Source organism: Physella acuta, unplaced genomic scaffold, assembly GCF_028476545.2.
Source record: "Physella acuta isolate Inbredline_101_S28 unplaced genomic scaffold, ASM2847654v3 ptg000023l, whole genome shotgun sequence".
Taxonomy (NCBI): Eukaryota; Metazoa; Mollusca; class Gastropoda; family Physidae; genus Physella; species Physella acuta.
In genome coordinates, this window is record NW_026731543.1 from 9,972 (window position 1) to 34,827 (window position 24,856).

The window sequence follows — 24,856 nt, forward strand, 5'->3', positions numbered from 1 at the left end:
GCTCATGGTGGGGAGTCAAGATGTTTGCCTATCTAACCTATTCCGTTGATGGTTGCGTTTTATATTGTGGGGGAGGCGGGGGGTCTAAGGTAAGATCCGGGGGAGGGGGGCAGTTGACGACCCGATCCTGCAAAAATAAAAATACGTAGTAAATTATATTCCTGATTTCATCACATACCCAAAAGGCAACCCGTTAGATGTGACAACCCATGCCATACTACCAAAAGACAACCTGCTAGATATAACAACCAATGTCATACAACCAAAACAAAGCCAGCTAAACGCGACAACCCCTGTCACACAACACTAAGACAACCAGCTGGCTGTCACACCCTGCAACCACCATAATATTGTTTTAGCAACCTGTTCCTGTCAACTCGGCAACACAAGTAATCGACTTCGTCATGCCCACCCTACAATTTTCTCCCCCTCTCCCCTCCTCCCGCATACAACTAACCTTTCACCATATAACGCAATCGATGCTGGGCCATGAAAGTTAATCCACGCCACTAGTAGTCGCTGTTTGATGTGACTAGTGCCAGCATTATCCCAGTCGGCTGGAACTGCTCTTGTTATGATGAGGCGGGTTTCTTGCCTCGCTAGCGCCTCGCAGACAATCGCCGCTTATCATTAGTGGTTATTCGAAGATAGCAGGGAGAGAGGAGGGAAACACCGCGAGCGGGGTCTCGTATTCGCCAGCATTAACCTATATTTCTTTAACTCCCGTCTCTAGGTTATAACCCGAGTCAGGATCTTGAGTTTAATGACACCCCCCCCCCCCTCAACTTCCTCTCTTGCACCCTTCGAGGTCGACTCACGGTGTAGAATATAAACGCCCCCCCCCCCCTTTTTTTTTCTCAACTCGTGGCAGGAAGGGCTTTATTACTCACCCCACGTCCATGTGTTTTCGTGTGATTCGGTTTGATACAGTGTGGTGGTGAGTACAAGTGTTCGTACCCTCGCCTCAGTCTCGCGAGGCTACCAGCGGTAATGGTCCGCTACAGGGAACCGATAGTCGACCTGGTAAGACTTTTTTCCAACATGGCGTTTGATTTCTTGTTTCTTGAGTCGCGCCCGTCGCCTCGCGTTTGTCTGTGTTGTTGTCGTAGATGTAACCGTCGTAATAGCGTATCGATTGAATAAATACCTCATCGCTCTTGTAAATCTTACTTTATTGATTTTTATTTTAAAGTTACGTGATTAGATCGTTGCATGTATACATATAAAACAACAACACATTTCGCTGTACGAATCCTATAGATTTTAAAATATTTGACTTAAACTATTTGTTTTAAAAACCTGTATTAAATCAACTTATTTTTATTATGCTTAATTATTGTATTGTTATGAACACGGTTTAACATAAGCCATCCTGATCTTGACTTCGGGGTTGTTGTTGTTTTTTTTCGTCTTCTTCATTAGGCTGTGTATAAGATAACATTCTAATGATTTCTTTACGTTTTGACAACATGGCAGGAGGGAAGTATTCAGTGGGAATCCGTTCTAAAACCGTCAGCTTGGCATTTAATTCGGTAGTTTTTCCTTGCCTTGAAGCACACACAAACACACACACACACACACGAACGACCCTTCCCATTGTGTCTGGGCGATATCGAATACGTAAGCTGTTCCCCGCTAGCATCGCCAGTGTAAGCCGAGGATAAGTCGAGCACACGAATACAATACCCGGCGTGTCGAGTTTTTGCTTCTCGGCCACCGCTGCTCACTTGTTAATTTATGCCAGACAGCAACGCTGACGAATTACCGCCCTCGGGTACTTTGCGCCGCGCGGAGGAATTTCACAGATAGATTTGGACTATTGGAAGACATTGTAACTGGTGTAACAGATAGTCTGGCTTCTGTGTGCGGGTGTGTGTGGCGAATGGCTCTGTGGGTAAGAAGCTGGTTATTGCTAGTGTTAGCAATGGGTTTCGTGGTAATGTTATAGTGAGTGGTATGAATATATTTGAAAAGATATTTTTGTTGATTGGTAAATAACAATCCAGTTGACATGCTCATTAATCTTGTTTATGTGGTGGTCTATCTTTTTACAATATTATATGAGTGGTGGTCTGTTGGTTCAATACAGTATGAGTGGTGGTCAGTTGGTTTAACTCAAAGTGTGTAGTCTGTGGTGGTCAGTTGGTTTAACACAAAGTGTGTAGCCAGTGGTGGTCAGTTGGTTTAACACAAAGTGTGTAGTCAGTGGTGGTCAGTTGGTTTAACACAAAGTGTGTAGTCACTGGTGGTCAGTTGGTTAAGCTTAAACAAAGCCAGAGTATTTAGGGGTCAGTTTGTTTGACACAGCTAGAGTATGCGGTGGTCAGTTTAACACAGTATGAATAGTGGTCAGTTGGTTTAACACAGTATGAATGGTGGTCAGTTGGCTTAACACAGTATGAATGGTGGTCAGTTGGTTTAATAACCTGAGTATTTAGCGGTCAGTTGGTTTAACACAGCCAGTGTTTGGTCAGCTGGTTTAACACATCCAGTGCATGAATAGCGGTCAGTGTATTTAACAGTCCGTACATGTTACGGTTGGTTGGTTTAACACAATCTCTATTGAGATCATGTATATAATTTCAAACAATACAACCCCCCCCCCCCCCCACACCACCACCACCACCACAACATGTAAAGTTACCTGTGTTGGGGGGCCGATTGTGCTTTTCCTTATGAAGGTGTTCAAACCGCCAAAAAAAAAACCTTGGCATGCCAAACGGCCTTGAGCCTCTGAAATATGTATTTTTTCCCCTTTTACAAATCGGCACATTCAAACGTGTAGAGGTCAGGGATGGGGGGGGGGGGGGGGGGGAGAGAAAGGATGTTCTGTGTCAACGTCACTTCACATCTTGGCATGGTTTACACCTTTCTCCCGTAATTGATACTTAGGGACCCCCCCCCCCCCCTCTCACTACCACAGTAGCCAACAACTGTCCTCTGTTCAGCACTACGAACCAAAAAGATCACCCCCCCCCCCCCTTCCCTGCCCGCCTTCTCGCCGGTGTGTAGCACATCACCCGAACGCCTTATAAATAGTTCAAGTAATAGCAGTTTCTCCCCTCCGTTTCTCCCGCTCGACTGCGGGCCCCAGGATCCTTTATTAATGGCGATTATAATAATAAAAGCTGCCCTTGTAGTCGTTCGGTGCGTTACAGCAACGCCAGATCGCATTACGACACACTCGCTGTCCCCCCAGTGCTCGGATCAATACGAGTAAACAATGGGGGGCAACCATCTTTGTTGACGGTCACGTGATCAACATTACCACAAAGACTAAAAACCCGTTGTGCACAATATAATAAATTATCGATTTTTTGTTCGTTTTCGGTTAGTTTCTCCTGGCCTTGCATATTGTTGTGTTTGAGACCTGGAAGGAGGATCAGGGCGACAATGATGGTGGTAGGTGCTTTTTCGTTTCGTCTCGCCCGCTGTCGCCATATTGGTTCGTTTTAGTTTTTCACCGTAGGGGTGCGTTTGGCTTTTTTTGTCGGCTCTGTTACAGAGGTGGGGAGGGATGGTGGTTTTAAAAATTCGTTATATTGGATTTACTTCGTGTGAGTAGTAACAATAACTAATAATTTGTGCAGATGTTACTAATTAATTGGTTTACAATTAATAAAGCAAGCGCTTATCATTATTGTATTTTTAAATTTTTAACTCATGTTTTCAATCAAGCTGTGATTTTGTTGGTTAGTTCGGAGTTCCGATAGTGCAAATGTTGTATATATACTTTGTTCTAGATCAATGCTTAAAGATTGGCCTATATTTACAAAACTGTGCTGCGAAATTTAGTCTGTTTTTTTGTCATCCGTTTAGACTCATTTTTTTTTTCTTTAAGGGGGTCATCCATTTATGACGTCCACAATTTTTTTTTATTTTGGACCCCCCCCCCCCCCCACCCCCACAAAAATCCACTTTTTTTCCTTATAAAAGTCCATATGCATCCACAAAGTCAGTTTTTTCGGACCACCCCTCCCCCTGAACGTCATAAATGGATGACCCCTTTAAAAATTCGGTCTCGGCTTCTTTCGTTTCTCTATGCCCCCCCCCTCATCCCATCTAATATCTGTCAGTGAATTATCCCCAAGTGTGTTGGGGATAATTCACTGACCGCTTGAAGTGTGTTGGGAATAAATCACTGACCGTCTGATGTGTAATGTGGATAACTGACCGCTTCAAGTGTGTAGGGGATAAATCACTGACCGTCTGAAGTATTCTGGCCCACAACTTTACCCCAATATCTCTTACGTTGTTAAAGATTCGTGTTATGAAGTCGTAACCTTTTATTAGATCGATATGATAGCACAAACAATAACAGTGGTATGGTAACACAGTGGTATTGGTAATAGCGGTAGGGTAACACCAGACACTGTACTCACGCCTGTAGTAATGTAGGGGTAGGTAACAGGAAGTAACGATTAGTACTCACCATGTCAGACTTGACCATTTGTCATGTGGCCTTACAATAGCACCATCTGTTTCAGTAACACAGGCTGTTTATTTTGTTTTGATCTAACCGCAGCCAACACATTTGCACAGAAAGTTAAATATAGGGAAAAAAAATATCAATTTTTATTTTGCGTGTTGAGCTCTTTCAAACTTGATCTGTTCATGATTCATTTGTTAAAATACACCAGCTGTTCCCATACGGATCATCAGTTTTTTGGGGCGACAGCTTACATGTTAGTATGGGTTATGGTCGGGTGCCTAAAGGGCGACAAGTTACATTTTATCATGGGTTATGGGCGGGTGCCTAAAGGGCGACAAGTTACATTTTATCATGGGTTATGGACGGGTGCCTAAAGGGCGACAGCTTACATGTTAGCATGGGTTATGGGCGGGTGCCTAAAGGGCGACAGCTTACATGTTAGCATGGGTTATGGTCGGGTGCCTAAAGAGCGACAAGTTACATTTTATCATGGGTTATGGGCGGGTGCCAAAAGGGCGACAGCTTACATGTATGGGTATTTTCTAAGACCAGTTTTTGGACATACGATTTGTTTGTTTATGATTCAATGCAAGTACCCGTGTGGATGTTTATTATTCAATGTTAGTACCTGTGTTGATGGATACCTGTATGGATGGATACCTACAGTACCTGTATGGATGGATACCTGCAGTACCTGTATGGATGGATACCTATAGTACCTGTATGGATGGATACATATAGTACCTGTATGGATGGATACATATAGTACCTGTATGGATGGATACCTATAGTACCTGTATGTATGGATACCTACAGTACCTGTATGAATGGATACCTGTAGTACCTGTATGGATACCTGCAGTACCTGTAAGGATGGATACCTGCAGTACCTGTAAGGATGGATACCTGCAGTACCTGTAAGGATGGATACCTGCAGTACCTGTATGTATACCTGCAGTACCTGTATGGATGGATACCTACAGTACCTGTATGGATGGATACCTGCAGTACCTGTATGGATGGATACCTGCAGTACCTGTATGGATGGATACCTGCAGTACCTGTATGGATGGATACCTATAGTACCTGTATGGATACCTGCAGTACCTGTATGGATGGATACTTGTATGGATGGATACCTGCAGTACCTGTATGGATGGATACCTGCAGTACCTGTATGGATGGATACCTGCAGTACCTGTATGGATGGATACTTGTATGGATGGATACCTGCAGTACCTGTATGGATGGATACCTGCAGTACCTGTATGGATGGATACCTGCAGTACCTGTATGGATGGATACCTGCAGTACCTGTATGGATGGATACCTATAGTACCTGTATGGATACCTGCAGTACCTGTATGGATGGATACTTGTATGGATGGATACCTGCAGTACCTGTATGGATGGATACCTGCAGTACCTGTATGGATGGATACCTGCAGTACCTGTATGGATGGATACTTGTATGGATGGATACCTGCAGTACCTGTATGGATACCTGCAGTACCTGTATGGATGGATACCTGCAGTACCTGTATGGATGGATACCTGCAGTACCTGTATGGATGGATACTTGTATGGATGGATACCTGCAGTACCTGTATGGATGGATACTTGTATGGATGGATACCTATAGTACCTGTATGGATACCTGCAGTACCTGTATGGATGGAAACCTGCAGTACCTGTAAGGATGGATACCTGCAGTACCTGTATGGATGGATACCTGCAGACCTGTACGAGGTGTTGCAGGTGTTTACACGTAGACTATTGTTATTGATTTCTGCTCTATTGACGTCGTCGTGCAAGGTGTCGGCAGGTGTAAGCTTAGGGTGTGGCCAGGCGTGTCGTGAGGCTGCTTGTGTGGTGTGGTAGCCACACCGTGTGGTAGGTCACACCATGTGGCGGGTCACACCGTGTGGCGGGTCATTGCTGGTGGTAGGTCACACTGTGTGGCTGGCCACTGCTTATGGTAGGTCACACCGTGTGGTAGGTCATACCGTGTGGCGGGTCACTGCTTGTGGTTGGTCACACCGTGTGGTAGGTCATACCGTGTGGCGGGCCACTGCTTGTGGCAGGTCACACTGTGTTGGTTCACATTGCCTGGCAGGTTATGTATTCTAGTCTCTACACTCTTCTGAGTTGAAAAAGGGGAAGGTCAGGATGGGCGATATACTCCACTATTTTCAACCTTTCTTTTTAAACTCCTATCATTGAACTGCTGTGGGTTTTTTCCTTTCATTTTTATTGCTCGCTGTACTGTTATCTTATTGGCTAGTGAATTTACTTGACTTCACACAGTTAGAGTCGTCTTACTTATAGAAATTTGAATCACTTCCATTCAGTGTTTCTTTCAGACATTTTTTTCTTTGGGGGGGGGGGGGGTTGCACACACTTTATGAAGGGGGGGTGTGGATTTAGATTAAATTCTCTTTCGGTGGGGGTGTCGGTAAAAAAAACTGCTCGAGCAATGGCAACATTAAAAAAAAACAATTACTCTCCTATTTGGGTAATTAAATCTACACAGATCTTATTTTAATTTTATACTATAAACAACGCAATGTGGATGCTACGGATCTGTACAGAAATAATAGTTTATATAACGCAAGTGATTGTGTATCGAGATGTATGGACCAATAACGCAAGTGAATATTGTGGAGCTAGGTACACATATTCAGACCACAGTCCTCCTCAATCTGTGCTGGCCACTTGGTCTGTTAGTTTTTTCCTTGACTCAGACAATCCCCCATTTACTTGGTAGCCCAGTGACTTAAGACCGGCTCAAATCCATTGAATTGTGTCTTTGACGTCATCACTTGAGTCAGTCTGTGCTAACACGAATCAGGAGTAGGGCAGGGGGTGGTGGGGTTCGAATGGGGAGTAGGGCAAGGGGTTGTGGGGTCCGATTGGGGAGTAGGGCAGGGGGTTGTGGGGTTCGAATGGGGAGTAAGGCAGGGCGTTGTGGGGTCCTATTGGGGAGTAGGGCAGGGGGTTCTGGGGTCCGATTGGGGAGTAGGGCAGGGGGTTGTGAGGTTAGAATGGGGAGTAAGGCAGTGCGTTGTGGGTTTCGATTGATGAGTAGGACAGGGGGTTGTGGGGTCCTATTGGGGATACTTAAGACAGGTGGTGCACTCTTTCTCGACTTTTACTACTGAGGCTACTGGTTCTCATCCATATAAAAAAATAATATATTTTGGAGTAGTTTTTTTTTTTAACCTTAGATATCGGGTCATAACAAAACTTCGCTCCAGCAGACACATGGGATCCATTAACGGTTAAAAGCCAAGCAAGGTGGCCTCAGTTTCATTCAGATTCCAAAAATATATCGTGGTAGAATGTTCTGGCTCTTTCAAAGCTTAAAAAGAAAGGATGTTCTGGTTTTAATCAGATAACGCGCCTTTTTTTCTGTGCACGCCATAGTCACGTGGTTTTCCCCCATCAATTTGTATAAGGAGAGAGCAATCCATGCTATGGTTTCAACCGTCAATCTTATCTTTGCTAGCAACAACGTGTTTTGTGAGACCTCTCGCTTGTGTCTTTGTTGTTTAAACACGCCGCAGTGCGGCCATGTTTACCCATCATCCACTGGGGCCTTAACTGTAAACAAAGCAGGGGATCGAGGCTCATCCGTCTGGTACGTTGATATGTAGGTTCATATTCGAACCGCACATCTCATAGAAAAAAGGTGAAATGCCAGCTAATAGTTGTATTATAGGAAGGGCAGTAGGCATTCAAGATGTAAGCAATGGAATAAAAATGGAGTGGGGGCGTGGTTAAATGGATGGATGTAAAAACTCAAACCGGACAATTTGGTCTTGAATCGTAAAAAAAAAAACCCACCTCAAATCCCAGCATCGCCTTTATTCGAGCTGTAACCTTAGATCCCCACAGTCCTGATTTCCTCCCCCCCCCCCCTCCCCTTGATGGCCTGAGCCCTGAAAGTCACGTGATAAAAACCACTCGATCTTGCTGATGTTGAGCTGGGGTGGAGAAATCAGATGAAACTGGCGGCGAGTGGGCTAAACAGTAGAGGTCAGTGCGTGTTGTACTGACCCCGTTTTATCTACTGGTAACTGGGCACTTGCATTTCTATGACCTGTGGACACGGACTTGCACAGTTACATGCTGGTGTGTTAAGAATGGTCAGAATTGACTTCCACGAAGAGTTGTGTGATTCTGTCATGTGTAAGCCGATAACATACTGATGCACATGTCTGAAGTTTATGATCGTGTAGTGATTTGGGCGTCTGTCTTAAGTTTATGACCTCATAGTAATTTAGAATTTACTGTCTAGCTACCCCTAGTGTGTAATGTGGTCACCTTTCTACAACACACGTGACGTGTAATATCTTTTAATCGCAAGCCTACCAGATTTTAGAAGAATGCGTAATCGACAATAAATCAAAGAAAGTTGACGCCTGCGGGCTTCCATAGTCGTGTTAAAAAAAACCCCGTTTCTTTGATTCATGGCTGTTAACCAAGCAGGCATGATTACATCTAGTCTTTTTGTCTACAGACAGATCGACTGAAAGCGTCAGCACCTGTTTCCAAAAATAGATAGTCCGCCCCCCTCCCCTTCCTCGCATCCTGTGCTAATTTTATTTTCGTGGGCTATAGTTTAATTATAAGTTGATACTGATATTTACATTTTATTTAAGCAAATACATTTTACATTACATTAATTTTATACTGAGTTTTGAAAACGAATTTATCGTAGAAAGCCAGCCGTTAAATGTTTTAACTAAAGCCCCCTCCCTCCCATTTTTCCCCCTCAATGCGCTTGTATTGGACCAACGAGCTAAATCATCACTATTCACTAGTGTTCGCCTTTCTCCCTCCACATACAAGACAAGTTACGGTTTCACTGTTACTGTGTGTGCGCGCTTACACACAGCCGATAGCTTCCCGCTTTATGATTCAATAATCACACACAGGCAGGCTCACCTAATAATAGCCTGAATAATGCGACAGGTAGACCCGGGTTTTGTTGTTTGGCCTACCCGCAGGGAAACACGGAAAGAGATGTCTGGTACATCTTTGTGTTTGAGGCGATTAGGTGTTTGTTTAGGGTCGGCCATCTTGTGGCAGCCCACAACTTTTCACATTGGAGAGTTCTCATAGCTGCCAGCGTTGGTGTTTCTAGACTTAGGCCTAAATGGTGCAGTAGGCCGATGCTACAGTTACAGACTAGATCTAGAATCTACATGTTTTCTTTCACGTTGCACACCACGGTATAGACTATTCTGTAGATATAGAATCTAGACATTTGTGCTCTGAGAATCTAGATCTATAAGGCTAAGTATAAACTAGAATCTAGATCTAGATCTGTAGATTTCTAGATCTAGAATCTAGATCTCTAGTCTTACTTAATAATACTTAATTTTACTTATCCTTTGCCCTTTGGTGTGAAGATAATTTTTTTTTTAGTTTTTAAAAAAGCTTTGAAGAATTTTAACATTTTAAAAAACTAACTTTTGGTGTGAAGTCTATTCTAGATCTAGAGATCTAGAATCTAGATCTAGGAAAGATTCACTTAGTCTACTACTAGAATCTAGATTCTAGAATCTAATCATCTAATCTAGATCTAGAGTCTAGCTTGAGACTACTTAGATTCTAGATCTACTACTAACTAAAACTTACTTAGATCTAGATCTAGATTCTAGATCTAGTAAACCTACTAGTAGGGTCTATAGATGTATGGCGCAGTGTATTACTACACATTTAGCTATACTGATTTATTGCTGTCTAGTCACTAGTCTAGACAGTCTCTCATTTAGTTATTATGCAGCTAGCTGGATTTCTTAAGTTAAAGCCTTTTTTTTAAATTAATGTGTAACATTAGTAGATTGAGGTCTTACTCTTAGAGATCTGTGAAATTACATTAATTAGGCCTAAATCTTAGCATAATGTAACTGGTTGGAGTTTAGCGACCCATTCTGGTGCCTGGGATGATCAGCAAATTTTTTGTGCCACCTTCTCCCCCCCCCCCCCCCCCCGTTTATAGGGACAGAGTGGCCTATTGGTATAGAGATCTAGATGGCTAAACCATTAGTCTCGAGTTAGAATCCGGGTCAAGTCAGTAGACAGAGTGCTGACCACACTATCCCTTATTATGCTAAGGTCACAAACAGGTAAACTCTACTTTATTTGCCCCATAGACCATCAGGTTTGGAAGGGGGAACTTTTACGTGCATGTGTATAAATAGTCATATTACCACTTCAGGCTGCAAGTATTACTTTTAGTTGTTACACAAATTATACAAAATAGCTATAGCAGCAGTGGCGTAGCTAGGGGAGGGTGGGTGGGGTGGCGCTTTTGGGCGTCAGCCCTAAGGGGTGCCAAAATGGGTTTATAAATGTAAAGGCTCATTTTAAGATGAGGTAGAAATATACAGTCAAAGTTAAGTAAGTAAACAACTACAAAGCTTTACAATCTGATTGCTCTGTTTTCTACATCAGTTGTGTGACACTAAAATAAAAACCTTTACAGGCTAGTGACTGGTAAAAAGCACTACCAACCTTTCCAATTAGGAAGAGGGGAGTGCAAAATGGATAGTTAACCCCTTGTGCTGCAGCAATCAAGCTAAACTCTTTCATATGTAAATTATAATTGAAACACATTTCCTATAAGGTACTAGTTGCATCAATCAACATTTAAAAAGTGGATTGACAAAACTTATATTGTGTGTTAATAAACTTAATATACGGGGCCTATATATACAACTAGTATTTTTCTAAGCTTACAAAAATTACTGTACATACCAATAAAGTTAAAAATCCTTCTGATTTATACCGTCCCCCTATCAGATAAGGGCGTTGCTTTTTGCCTTTCCTTGGTGGTAATCTTGTTGTTGTTTCACAACCAGTGTAGTAAACTGCTGAATCAGTCTGTCAAACCAAGTAGCGACAATACTAATGCAGCTCAAAATTTGTTTTTAGAGTACGTTTTCACCCTGTTTGGTAACTAAACAAATTTATCATTCCTTCACATTTTAATGTAATAAAACTGCAATTCATCACATCAGTGTAAATGATTAAATATTATGGAAACAACACATTTCTGATTAACATCTGGTAAGCAAGCTTTCTACCGTTAAGGTGTGTCTGTAAAAGTTAAAAGATATCATAATTTGGGGGGGGGGGGTGTTTAAATGATAAGTTAACAAAAAAAAAAGTTAGCTAATTTATCTTAAAACCTAAAACCTGATTCATACGACATTGATTGGCTAAAGGTGAATGAACAAGCTTACAGTGCTTACTGCATTTAAGTTACATAGAGTTTATCAGTCAGTAAAATCTGATTAATAATGCTGCTTAATACTTGATATCAGTATCATAACTCAAGTGATTTAAAAAAAAAATAGAAAAAATACTAGAACTTGTTCCTGTTGCTACAATCACACATCTAATAACTTGTAATAACTAACATAGGAGACACACTTGACATTAACTTATTGATTTGAAATTTGTACTACCCATTTACACTGCTCTGGCTAATGTCACTGGTATCACAAATGTCAAGATTTCTGCAAGCTTAAATGTCACCCATAAAACCTCCTGGCTTCCTTTACTAACCTGGTTAAATGAGGAGAAGCAGATGGTTCTTAAGTTGAAGATTTTCAACCATTAATTAGGGTGGCCAATGAGTTTTTTAAACTTTATTTCTGTTTAAGAGACTTAAAATTGAAGAAATACATTTGTTTACCATTAATTTGATACCAAGTTTAATAATGATTGTATCCTAGAAAATGCTGTTTTTAAAAAAATGGCTATTATGGTTAACCTTTGTTACATTAAAATATGAGTAGGTCAGAAGACGCCCTGTGATAATTGATTGTGTAAACCTGTTTAGTATTTTAATTATAAATATCCAATCTTTGTTTTACAAACTTTCTTTTATTATATACTTAGAACTTAATTTGTGATTAAATGAGATAATTTTAATTGTCCAAATGTTATAATTTATAAATTTCCTTGTTACAGAATGGCAAAACTGGATCCAGTGGTGACACAATCAAGGGAGGATCAGGTGGTGAGACATCTGGTGAAGACAACAAGAAAACCTGTAACGGTGCCACAGGAACTAAGAAGAGAAAGAAAGGGAAACAACCAGTGTCACAGACTAAACCTATTAAAATGACTGCCACAGCCGCGGGCGTAGCGGCCGCAGCTGCAGCAACCACCACAACTAAGCTGGAGCCACTTGGCATAACCATCCCCAGAGCTACTGACATTATGATTTCCAGAACTCCAGACAAATCCAAGGAGCAGGAGGAGAAACTGCCAGAGATTCCAAATCTCGACTCCCCTCTCTTTAAAGATGTTCCATCCAAAACTAAAGTTGAGTCCTCTTCTGATTCGTCCTCCTCGTCTGGGGGCAGTTCATCCTCCGATGACTCGTCCTCGTCAGATGATGATTCAGACGAAGAAGAGGAGGAAAAGAAAGACACAAAACCAGCCAACAGTATCCAGAAGTCTGAAAGCATCGAGGAACCCCCTAAAGCCAGGACCCCAATCAAACTTACAATTTCAAATGTTGGGAAACCTTCAGCCAAAGTCACATCCACCGCTTCCCGTGAACTGATATCCAGCAACTCATCAGATTCAGATACAGATGTTGAAGACAATGACCAAAACAAAGGAGAAGCTGTGACTCTAAAGGTAGATTCTCACAGTAATGAAAAAGGATTTCATACAAATTCCATTTTACAAGAGGCAAAGTGTGAGAAATTAAAAAATGTGAAGCATTATGAAGTTGAAACCAAAAACAAAGGGAAAGCCCAAAATCATTCGGAATGGAAAAACTGTGATGCAGGCAGTGTCAAATTCAACTGCAAGGATAGCAGTGAGTTAGTTAATAATGAAAGTAATGATAACAGTTTAGACATGCTTGGTTTTTCTTCTGAAGACAAACCCAACACAGACAAATCAAAAGATCCAATGGCATGTGACATCACAGAAGAAGACATTTTTAAACAAATTGAAGACGTATTACGACCAATTGATAGTCCGTCAAATCAAACAAGTCACGACAAGAAACCAACAGTTGAAGAGACAGAGACTCCATACACATATCCCACCATCCCTAAAGACAAGACCCAGGTGAATCAAGTTGAAGTTAATGCAGGCGAAATCAACTCTGCATCACTACGAGACAGCCAAGACACCAAGTATTGTCCAGATGGCTTCATCTTGGCACCAACCCTGAGTAAATCCCCACAGCATCTTAAGGCTACTTTAAAATTATCTCCTAGCACTGACCCCTTGGCTGCCTCAGAAAGTGAAGATCCTGATAAGGACATTAGCAGAGAAGCTCTTACTCCTGGAGAAAAAACAGCTGACATTGAAAAGAAAGACCAATCACCAGTGAATAATATTTCCGAAACTGACAGCAAGGTTGATGACAATAAATCTAATTCAAATCAGGACACCCCTGTGTATAAAAATGGTGAAATTAGAGAACCTTCCATAGATCTGAGTGGTAAAATGGAAATGAAAGACCAAAACTTAAACATCAAAATTAGCAACTCCAATGATAGTAGTTTAGAACAGGCATATCAGTTCTCTAAAGAGGTAGAGAAGCCAAAAAGTGAAAAAAATTTAACTGACTCTGCATTAAGTAAGGCAGGATCTTCCGATACAGTCTGGCCTAGTTCCTCCAAGATCAAAGAATCTGCAACAGCTTCTCTTACTTCTCCGAAAAGCACAAGTTCAAAATCTAGTTCTAGCAGTTCAAACAGTAGCAAATCTCTGAGCTGTACTAATGGAATACCAGACAGTGAAAATCCATTCATTACCTGGACTAAGTATGATGATGACAACTTGGCACCCTTAAACACAGCACTCCCGGCATCCACCCTCGTACAAGCGCTGGCCCGAGCTCCTTTTCCACCTCTGGCGCTCCCTGTTGATGGCCAGGTTCCACAGATATCCCCCCTGGGAGGGGCCGTAGCCCAGCTGTCGCCTCTGGGGCTGGCAGGACTTTCCCCAGCGAGCTCTCAGCTGCGCATGTCCCCAGTAGCACAGATTCCAAGGCTGACCTCACCAGGCTCACAAAGGCTAAGGCTGTCCCCCAGCCACAGTTCCGGTGCCCAGCAGCCTATGTCTCCTCCACTTGGCCACACCACACATTCATCTTCTAGTGACAGCAGCAAGTCTACCCAAGGGGATGATACCAAAGGTGGAAAGGTCGCACCAAAAAGGTAAACAATAACTGAAGAGCTAAGTTAGTCAATTGTTGAGAATCTCTGGTGATTAAGTTACCCATGAGGCAAGATGAAGAAGAGTTTACCTGTTTCTTTGTCCTCACCATGTAAGGGGATAGTGTGTTAAGCACTATTCCCAGCTGCCTTTACTTTCTCTTATGTGAGTCAGGTACCCATAAGAGCTGGGTAGACTCAGGAACGTCCAACAGGTTCTAGCCTGAGATCCATACTCGATACTTTTGGGTTAGCAGCCGTGCGCTTGCTGTAAAATCATACCATCCCATAACCCCTGGTGGCAATTAAATTAGTGCCAGCCAACTTCAGATAATCTGATTATATTTTTAAGATAAACATTAATGCCTCTATTACTATAGGTTGAAGCGCTACTTTTTATAAATGATACTTTTTAACATACATTTTAATATACACGTCCAACAAAACAGAACAATCAAATTCATGAACATTTTACTTTTTGCTGGATGGGCAAGGGTATTCTGTCAAATTTTCTTTTAAATGCTTGCCCTAATTTAATAGAACATTCTACAATTAGCATTTATAACAAAACTATAAAATTAATAATAGTTGTATACCACAGTTATTTATTGCGCTAATATTTATTCTAGACCCAGCTTAGAGTACACATGTTGATGATGTGTTTACTATGTGCTTTATACAGGATACACAGTATTCAGTATAATTATGCGATATTATATTTGAATAAATATTTTGTAAATATAAAGTCCATGCATTAAAACATATTTTAGGAACTCAACTTTAGCTCATCTACTATAAAAATAACAAGTTTATTGTTATTGTCTTAAGAGGTTTCTCTAAATTTCTAGTTTTAAACATACAGACATTATTGTTGATTAAGTTTGATATGTTTTTTGTGCAACATTCTGTACAAAGTTTTATGGTTGATTTTCATATAAATTTGTTACTAAATGATTAATGAAATCTTTTATCTGTTTCAGTGTGAAGCGCACCTCCCGGTTGTCCAATATAATTGACAGTCTGAGGACCTCTAAAGAGAAGCAAGTTGCTGGAACTGGCCAAACTAGTGACCTGACCGGTCGTGAACAGGGCAAGAAAAGCACTCTGGATTCTCTCCTGGGAAGTGGCAAGAAGTCCCCATCCCTCTCCTCCACCCAGGCTCTCCACGGACACAAACAGCAGTCACCCTCATCATCTTCACCCATTTACTCTGGTGATCAGCGGATGTCAGCAGACAAACTTTTCCGGGACAGCATTGGTTTTACCCATCAGATAAGCCCAGACACTCGTATCGCCATCAGGAGCAGTTTAGATGCTGCCAGAGCACAGGCAGTCAACAACAGTTTTAATGCTTTAAAGGATGATCTTGACAAAGGCAAAAGAATGCTTGAAAATTTAGAACTTATGAAAAATGGTGCGGTTGATCCGTATGGAAAAGTGGGGCCGTCAGATCCGAAATCCCGAAAAGTAGAAGCTAGTCACTCCCACAGTCGAGCCAAACCTATGCCACCATTGTCGTCATCGTCATCAGCTGTCACATCAACACCTTCCTCATCCAGACCTTCATCTCGTCAATCATCCAAACAACCTAGCGGTGCAAGCTATCCATCACCTTTACCATCCTCTTCCTCCTCTCGGACTGCAACCACCACCACCAGCAGCAGTAACAACAGCAGTGGTATCAGCAGCAACAGCATTAACAGTGTCATGTTCCAAGCCGCACCATCGGCCGCGCTGGCTGCTGCGCACATGGAGCTGAACGCAGCTGCTGCCAACATCCTTGCCTTCCAGCACATGTATGGCATGCAGGATCCGTACATGATGAAGACTCTGATGAGCAATCCCTTGTACCTCCAGAGAATGATGGAGTTCCAGAAACAAGCCATGGACCCTATAATGCTGAGGCAGCTGGAGATGTTTGAGGCCGCCGCGGCTGCTGAAAAGAACAAAAACAACAAGGAACAAAGGGCGGCCATGAACGCTCAGTCCTTGCTCTGGCAGGCCCAGGCTGCTTCCATCCTACAGCATCAGCAGATGCAGCAGCTGCAACAGCTCCAGCTCCACCACCAACAGCAACAGTTCCAGCAGCAAGCCGCCGCAGTCAGGGAGAGGGAGACCAGGGAAACCATTGCTGCGATCATGGCAAGTAAAAGCAATAGCTTGAGCACCAGTACCAATAAATCCAGTGGCAGCATTTCTACGGGGCAGTCTGCAAAATCCCTGATGGCTTCAGCATCCTCATCATCATCCTCCAACAAACGACCACGACCGGCAGTACCACCCTCACCGTCAGACCTTTATTCCAGAGATGGTGCCAGCGCGGAGAAAAAATCCAGACCTAGTCAGCCCTCTTCTAGTCATCTCCCCAACCACAACTACCATCCTTCATCTTCCTCCTTGTCCAGTTCAACATCATCTTCTGCTAAACAAGGCCAGGGCTCGAGCAAACCTGCGGGTGGCAGTGCTGGTGGCAACAGCACCAAACAGCGGAGCAGTAGCAGCAGCAGCATTAACCCTCTCAAGCACGACTTCCTCGACCTCCCTTCTGCTCTTCAGCTCTCCGCTTCAGCATCCCCAAATCTCTGGGGTTTCCCCATGCTGCAACCCCCATCTGTAGACATGGCTCGAATGACTCGATTCTTTGAACGTCCGAATGAAACACCCCCAACCTCGGCATCAGGAAGCCACACCGAACCAGAAGCCAGTGGGGCAGAAGTACTGGATCTTAGTGTCAAACCACGAACAGGTAAAACATGAAACTGACTGCCAGGCAGAGTCTGGTCACCACCCAAAGTGTGAGGTACTTTGCTAAAAGATTGGGTGTCAGCAATAAACCAAAGGATGAAAATACTCAGCTTCAGATATCGCCCAACATTTCCATAATGAGTTGTGATGGACTCATTGAGCTTACTGATCCAATTGTATATCACAAAAACATGAAGATGGACTAACTGAGCTCCTCTTGATCTGATTAATGTCACTTAGATATGGTGTTGTAATGTTTCAGAGATTATTCTTACATATTTGAGGATACATCCAGCTGCTTACAGTGACTATCATACTGGATGATAATCTTTTTTGTTCATGAAAATCTTATGCTTAATTCACTGAAAATAGTTGGATTATCTTGACAGTGGATTAAAACTGCATGAATCCTTTTGTGGATATATATATTGTACACAATATTCAGATGACAAGGGTTTATATCCTAAGTGAACAATTTGACATTCTGCAATCACCAATCATTTTGTACATTTTTTTTCTTGTAGTAAACATTTCATATAACTTTGTACCAAACTGCATAACAAATGCAACTGATGTATTCACAGAGATTCTGCTTTTGTTTGTTTCTGTTTATACTGCATTTACCTGGTATTTCTTCTGATCACCTGTGTGGGGTCCACCTTGGATCAGATAACTTATTAGTGACTACATTGGATACCAGTATTTTTCATCAGTTTACATCAACTTTTTGGAATGGGTTATAAATGTTTGTTTGTGGATCTACATCATATACAGTTTTTTAATGCTGATTATCTTGGATCTGTTGGCTGTATGCCAGGTAATCATGATTTTCCTTACAAGGATCTTTTTTTTTCTAATACCAGACATTCATGATTTACCTTTATCTTAAAGGATCTGTTAGCTGTATTACAAGTATTCATGATTTATCTCTTTCATGCAAATACGACAAATATCCACTTAGTTCTAGTGTTTGAAATATGTGAATGGTGTTAATAAACAATAGATCTATATCTAAAGTAATTTCAGAGCAGTGCCCTGTAGAAAATTTCTCACTTTGTTGTAAAGATGTCCTCTATAGGTACTCTATAGCACAGGGCATTAATTTTTTTTTTAATGTACAGAAATCTTAATTCTCTTTCAAGGTTGCAATTCTTGAGTCCTCCATGACATTAAAGCACATTTGTATAGTCCTGAACTGTCTTACTTTTTACATAAAAAACTAAACAGTGTCAGTCCAAGTATTATTTTTACAATTTAACTTTTACTGTCGCTGTAATCCATATTGTTTTTTTTTTCTTTCTGTTTTCTCTCATCTATTTTTGTATTCTGTGTGAATGTGTGGGGGGCGAAATAGCTAAAGATTTATTTTACTGTAGGGAAAAATTGTTTCCTAAATGTAAAACTACACATGGTCATTCTAAACTCTACTGATCAGGAGGGACCAGTATCTATGTTGAAATAGTTTGTAGAATTTATTTGATGTAGCAAAGTAGGTTTTAAAAGAAATTTTCAGGCTTTTTTTTTTTACTTTGCATTATTTAAAACAATATGGAAAAAAAGGATTTAGTTATATTAAAGGACATTCATTTTTAAAGCCAGTAAAATATATAAAATGTATAGTTTGCAGTTCCCTTGTTACATGCAGTAAAGGGGAAATATTTCCTATTTTAACTATATTAGATGAAGATAGATTGGATAGTACTGAAAGTAAATAAGCTCTAAATTGTTTTGGATATATTTGTTTGCTTTACGTGCATCCATATCTTGAATTAGCAATTATATACTTTTTGTCCATCCATATCTTAAGATAGAAGTTTTTATTGATGCTTCAAAAATAGTACATTCCATTTTTACTGTTAGAAATCTTTTACCAATGTTTTTTTGGGCAATGAAAGCAAAGGAATATATTCATAGGTCATGCTTTGAATTAAATAGTAAATAAAAAGCAATAGACATTCAGGTTGAAAAAGTTAATTACATTGTAGCTCCTTCTCTAACTACTGTTCTCTGGGTTGTAAATTCACATTTAATCTGCATTCACTTCAGATGGGTGAAGAGATTCATCCTGTTTATTTTTTATTAATAATCTGGCTCCTGTAAACATTTTTGGTTTGTTTAGCTACTCCATATTTGCTTCCTAGTTTTCAGACCCAGGATGCAAGAACCAGTGTATTTCTCAAGGCTTTAAATATTTACAAATTCTTGGCAATTATCCATTCAGTACATAGGAGCTGTGAGGAAAGTTTGCAGAAACTAGGTCAGAGTGTGCTCCCCTTGTAATCTTGCCTGACCTGAGTTTTCCAACAATAAAAAGAAAAATTCATACCTGAAAAGGTCAACACTACTGCATATTGCCAGCTCTTTTAAAGCTGCATTCTTTCCCCTCAGAAATTTGAAAAAGCAAAATCAGAGACTACACACATTTCTGTTGCAAGTTTTAGGTTGCTGTAATTATTCCTTTGTGTGAGGTTTATAAAAATTTATGTATTAATTCCACTAAATAATATAGGTCCATAATATGCTAGGGTATAAAATATTAGCATTAAATTCATAAATTATTCAATTTATGTAAAAGTATTTTCAATTTTTGAAATATAAATTTTTCTAAGGAAAAGTTAGCCAGCAAATTAGTTATCTTTCAATATAGGGCTCTACATTTGACTTAACCAGACATGTATATGGACAATATATAAACACTAAAAGTGTAGATACAGTTTTTTGTGTTAATTCCTGTTACCTGTATGGATACATTTTTATCAAAAGCAAATGTACAGAAAAATTAAGCTAAGCTTGGTTTGAACTTGTTTACATGCATTTCATTTGTAGTCATGTTTTTTGTGCTATTTTGTGGTCTGATGACAGTTATAATGGATCTAAAAACCACACAATTGTTAACTCATTTGTTGTTTCAAAGTGAAGAATATTTGTGAATGCCCAAGCTTTGCTGTGCATGTCCTTGTTTTTTGTTTTTTTTTAATTAAACAAAAGTAACAGTAAAAGTAACTGCAATAAAATGACATTGAAGTCTTGACATGTTTAATTACTCAGACATGTGGGTTTAATGTTTGTATAGTAATATGCACTGTTTGGTAATCATCTCTTCTAGTTCATTTAGTGACAATGTTTTAGATCTATTTTGGTTACAGTTTATAGACTATCTCATTTGAAAAAAATAGTTTTAGTATAACTGTGATAGAAATTATCATGCATATTATTTTTACTTTTTCTGTCTGCAAAATTATGGATCAAGTTGTTTTTTTTTTTAAAGAAAATCTCCCTGTTTGAAAGCCAATTTGTCAATTTTTTTTTCAAATCTGGCCTGAGTTGAATAGCAATAACTCATTTTGTCAATCCTTTTTATTTTTTTTTGTACAAAAACTGAATGCTACTCCTTGTACAAAATTTTATTGTGCACAATAATTCAAAGAAATTAATTTCTTAGGGTAAAGTGGCTAATATTTGTAGTAACTTTCAGTGCTTTTATACTTAATTACCAAGATACACATTTCATTCATTTTTTTTAAATGTTACAAGCAAAATCTTTGAACCAGTTATGTGCAGTTGGTGCGCAGATAACTACAATTATTATGCATTTGTCAATGTTATTTAATCCAATGTCACCTAGTTTTTATCATGCTCTCTAAAGATAGTTCGGAGGAAAACATTTCTCTAGGCTGTTTAAATACTGTTAGCATTTTTATTTGTAATGACGATCCCTTGTCAGTGTACATTTGTGTCAGTTGTCTATTGAGATGTCTTTACTTTTCTTGTTCTCTCCCTTATGTATTCCAATAAAAGTTTTAAGTTAATACAATCATGATGCCTGTTTGTCTTAAATTTTTTTTTTTTACTCTTAAAAATTCTGGGGATGAGTTGTGTTGTATTTCTGCAAATGTTAAGCAGGGTGGGCCAATTGAATTTAAATTCTTTTGTTTTTAAACAAATGGTAAGTAAAATAAACTTCAGGAAGAAAGAAAATGGGATTTGATTCAGAGGTAATTTTGTTTTCAACATCCCATAACCTGGGTTACGTAGCAAAATAAATACTTTTGTATGCCCACTTACTTTAACAAAACTTTGTGCTCTGAACAGTGAAATGCAAATAACACCAACACTTGCCCTATGGTCTAACCTCTAACAAAATACTTCATCTAAGCAAAATCTGGCCAAACCACTGTTAACAATTCCTGTTCTGGAATAGAGTATTATATACAGACATCCAGAATATTGGATATTTTTTTTTTATTTAAGCAAACTTAAAATAGATCTATTTTAAATTACAATTTTTAAAATGTGGATTTATTTAAAGATATGTCTAAAAAGTACTAACCATAAAACTTCACTACACCACCTTTAAAAAGGAAAAAATCATATTGCCTAAAGATCAAGACAATAAATAGAAATATTAGATCTTTGAGGAATGAATAATTACAAACAAAATATGTTGTAGCCAAAAGGCTAACTTACTGTCAGGCTACTGTGTAATGGTCTCCACACATGCTAGTCAATATCTTAGTTACAGGGGCAGCTAGGCTCAACACAGGCTAACATTAGTTACAGACGTAGCTAGGCTCCATAAAGGGCCACTGAAGCTAGCCAATATCTTAAGTTACAGGGGCAGCTAGGCTCAAAACAGGCTAACAGTTATAGAGCTAGGCTCCACAAAAGACAGAAAACCGATATCTTAGTTGCTTGCAACTTGCTGCTTGTGATGCGTAAAGTGGCCTAGCATTTGCTGTCAAAAATTATTCGATCACTGCAGCAACGTAGCAGCTTATATACATCTAGGAAAAATAAATTGAAACCATCCTCGGCCGCCATTGAGGATGTAAAAAATCATTTCAATTAATCCTTACTTTGCTACTCATCACGTCATTTTTACAGCCCAATTCTCTCTCCTCCCTCCCCTGTGGTTATACGCTATTTAATTTTAACTGAACTATAGATTTTTTTCGCCTCCTGTGGACTGTTCTTGTTTAATTCATTATTATGTTTGGTTTGTATACAGCTTCTTGTCCTGGGTGTTCCCATGCCTCCATATCTACGGCGCCGTAAATAAGTTTTCGAATAGATTTTTTGCAAATTCAAGGGAAACAACCTTTTAAAAAAAAAGATTTTGATATTCCCTGACAAGATGAGTTCACTCCCCTTAGTTAAAACAAAAAGAAATCCTAAAACACTTTAAATATTTTTTTATTTTATTTTTGAAGATTTATTTCGAATTACAGTTTTCAATGGTAGTTTTAAACTAACAAAAACTCTGGGGAAAAAAAATCTAATTTCTTTATCTTATTTTAAACTATTGCAATGGTCAGAGCTAGAATAATCCTGAAATTTGATTGTAAAGAAACAGCTAGAGAGAAAGCACCAATTACTATTGTCTTGCTGGCTGCTGATCAGTATAAGGTATATGAAAAATAAATACTCAAGAGCTAAAAATTTCTCAAAGAAAATTTTCATTTACAGCTTTCCTCAATATTTTTGACAAATTTTTCCAATATTAAAAAAAAACCTGTGAAGTAATTTTAAAGAAGATAAAAGAGTCGTCCACTGATCCAACTATTTCAAATTAGCAAACAAATCCATAAATATAAAAAATGATCTAAATAAGTTCTGTAAAAAACAAAATCAATCTATGCAAAAAGTAATTTTAAAAATCATAGCAAGGAAAAAGTGATATTTCTTTTCATCCAGAGGAAACCAATGCATCACAAAGTAGAAAGACAAACTTGCCTCTCTTGAACAAGCCAGCACCAGACACTCCACTCACACACAATGTACATCTCAATACAGTGCATAGATCAAACAAAAACAAACCCAAAACTCTAGTCTAGGAAATGTTTCACAATGCATTTCTTAAGGCCAGTTTGATAGAATATACACCACATCTGCTATGTACAGTTTAATGAAGACATTTTTTTCTAATTCACCACTAAGGTTCATTTAGCTTTTTAAAGCCAATTAATGCCTACCCAGTTTTATAACCTCCCAGCACTGTTAATATGAACTACTTTACAACGCTGTCACTGTCAAAGTCCAACTACCACCTATTGTTACAATCAGCCTAGATTTGAACCATGATTCACTCAACTTTTACATCAGATATGTTGACAAACTTAGACAAGCTAACCAGACTATGTAATAAAAAAATGTTTGAAAATAAACGATTTGCTTAACGCATAGTAAAAAGTTATTTTGATTTTAGAATATAAAAAGAAAAATTGTAAAAATGTTTTCTTCAACCATAATCCAGAATTTCATGATGATATTCAACAATCTCTCAAATAATGTATTAATTGTGTCTGGTTTGTCAACAAAATTACAACCAAAACTTTAAAATGACCATAACCCTAAAGATGAAAGAAGTTCTCTTTTTGATATTGATGAGTTAAGTACAGTGTGGGGTGAGCAAAGATGATTTGATAAACTGATTTGCTTTTTTTTAAAACAATGAAATGAGCTGACAAGCAATATAAAACAAGTCATTTGGTGTATGTTTTGATTTAAAATAAAAATCACACTTAGGATAAACACATCAAAACAAGCGTAATAGAAGTAACGACTAATAATTAATTTTTTTTTAAATACATTTTGGATAAAAGTAAGATCTGCTGTGTTAAGGTTAACTAAAAAAATCTATGAGGCCTATGTCCCAGTAGGGATGACAGGCAAAAAAAAAAATCTATACAACCGAAGGATTCAAACAAGTGTTGTTACTTTTAAGAACCAAATTAGAAACTAGACAGTACAAACAAAGTGAAATATTCTATACTTTAAAAAAAAACAGACATTTTTGGACAGACCTGTACACTAATATCTAAACAAATAACTTTAATGGAGTGTGAGTAATGAGCTAAATAAAACATGTTTGAGCAATAAATATCCAAGTGACTTTCAATAAATTACCTGACCAGGAAGCACAAAACTGTTTTTTTTTTAAAATGGCATTCTTACATGTTAATCTACTCTAGGTTTATCATGCACAGGCAGTTCCCATCTTATGTGGGCTCTTAATTATATCACCCCAGTGGGTATATTAAGAAAGAAGAAAGTGTACTACCATTCTCTCAACCCCAAGATATTAGATAAATACAGTACTGTTAAACCAAGTTAAAGTAAAAAGAGCTGAGTAGTAGAGTGACTGATAGAATCTATTCTGATATAAGCTCTGTACCCAGTAGTAGAGTGACTGATAGAATCTATTCTGATATAAGCTCTCTACCTAGTAGTAGAGTGACTGATAGAATCTATTCTGATATAAGCTCTGTACCTAGTGTTAGAGTGACTGATAGAATCTATTCTGATATAAGCTCTCTACCTAGTAGTAGAGTGACTGATAGAATCTATTCTGATATAAGCTCTGTACCTAGTAGTAGAGTGACTGATAGAATCTATTCTGATATAAGCTCTCTACCTAGTAGTAGAGTGACTGATAGAATCTATTCTGATATAAGCTCTGTACCTAGTAGTAGAG

At 39.2% G+C, this 24,856-nt stretch overlaps 1 protein-coding gene across 4 annotated transcripts; it reads left to right on the plus strand.

Moving 5' to 3' along the window:
- Positions 1 to 932: 932 nt before the first annotated feature.
- On the plus strand, positions 933 to 21,199 carry LOC131940690 (mucin-19). Of its 4 annotated transcripts, none has more exons than XM_059299443.1 (3): positions 933 to 1,023; positions 12,422 to 14,640; positions 15,618 to 21,199. In XM_059299443.1, exons 1-3 carry the CDS (start codon positions 991 to 993, stop codon positions 17,392 to 17,394), a joined length of 4,029 nt encoding a protein of 1,342 aa, XP_059155426.1. In that variant the 5' UTR covers positions 933 to 990; the 3' UTR covers positions 17,395 to 21,199. The 4 variants fall into 4 exon arrangements, with proteins under 4 accessions (XP_059155426.1, XP_059155434.1, XP_059155444.1 ...); XM_059299451.1 differs by lacking the exon at positions 933 to 1,023 and adding an exon at positions 3,268 to 3,402; XM_059299461.1 differs by lacking the exon at positions 933 to 1,023 and adding an exon at positions 3,472 to 3,557.
- The last annotated feature ends 3,657 nt before the right edge of the window (positions 21,200 to 24,856 follow it).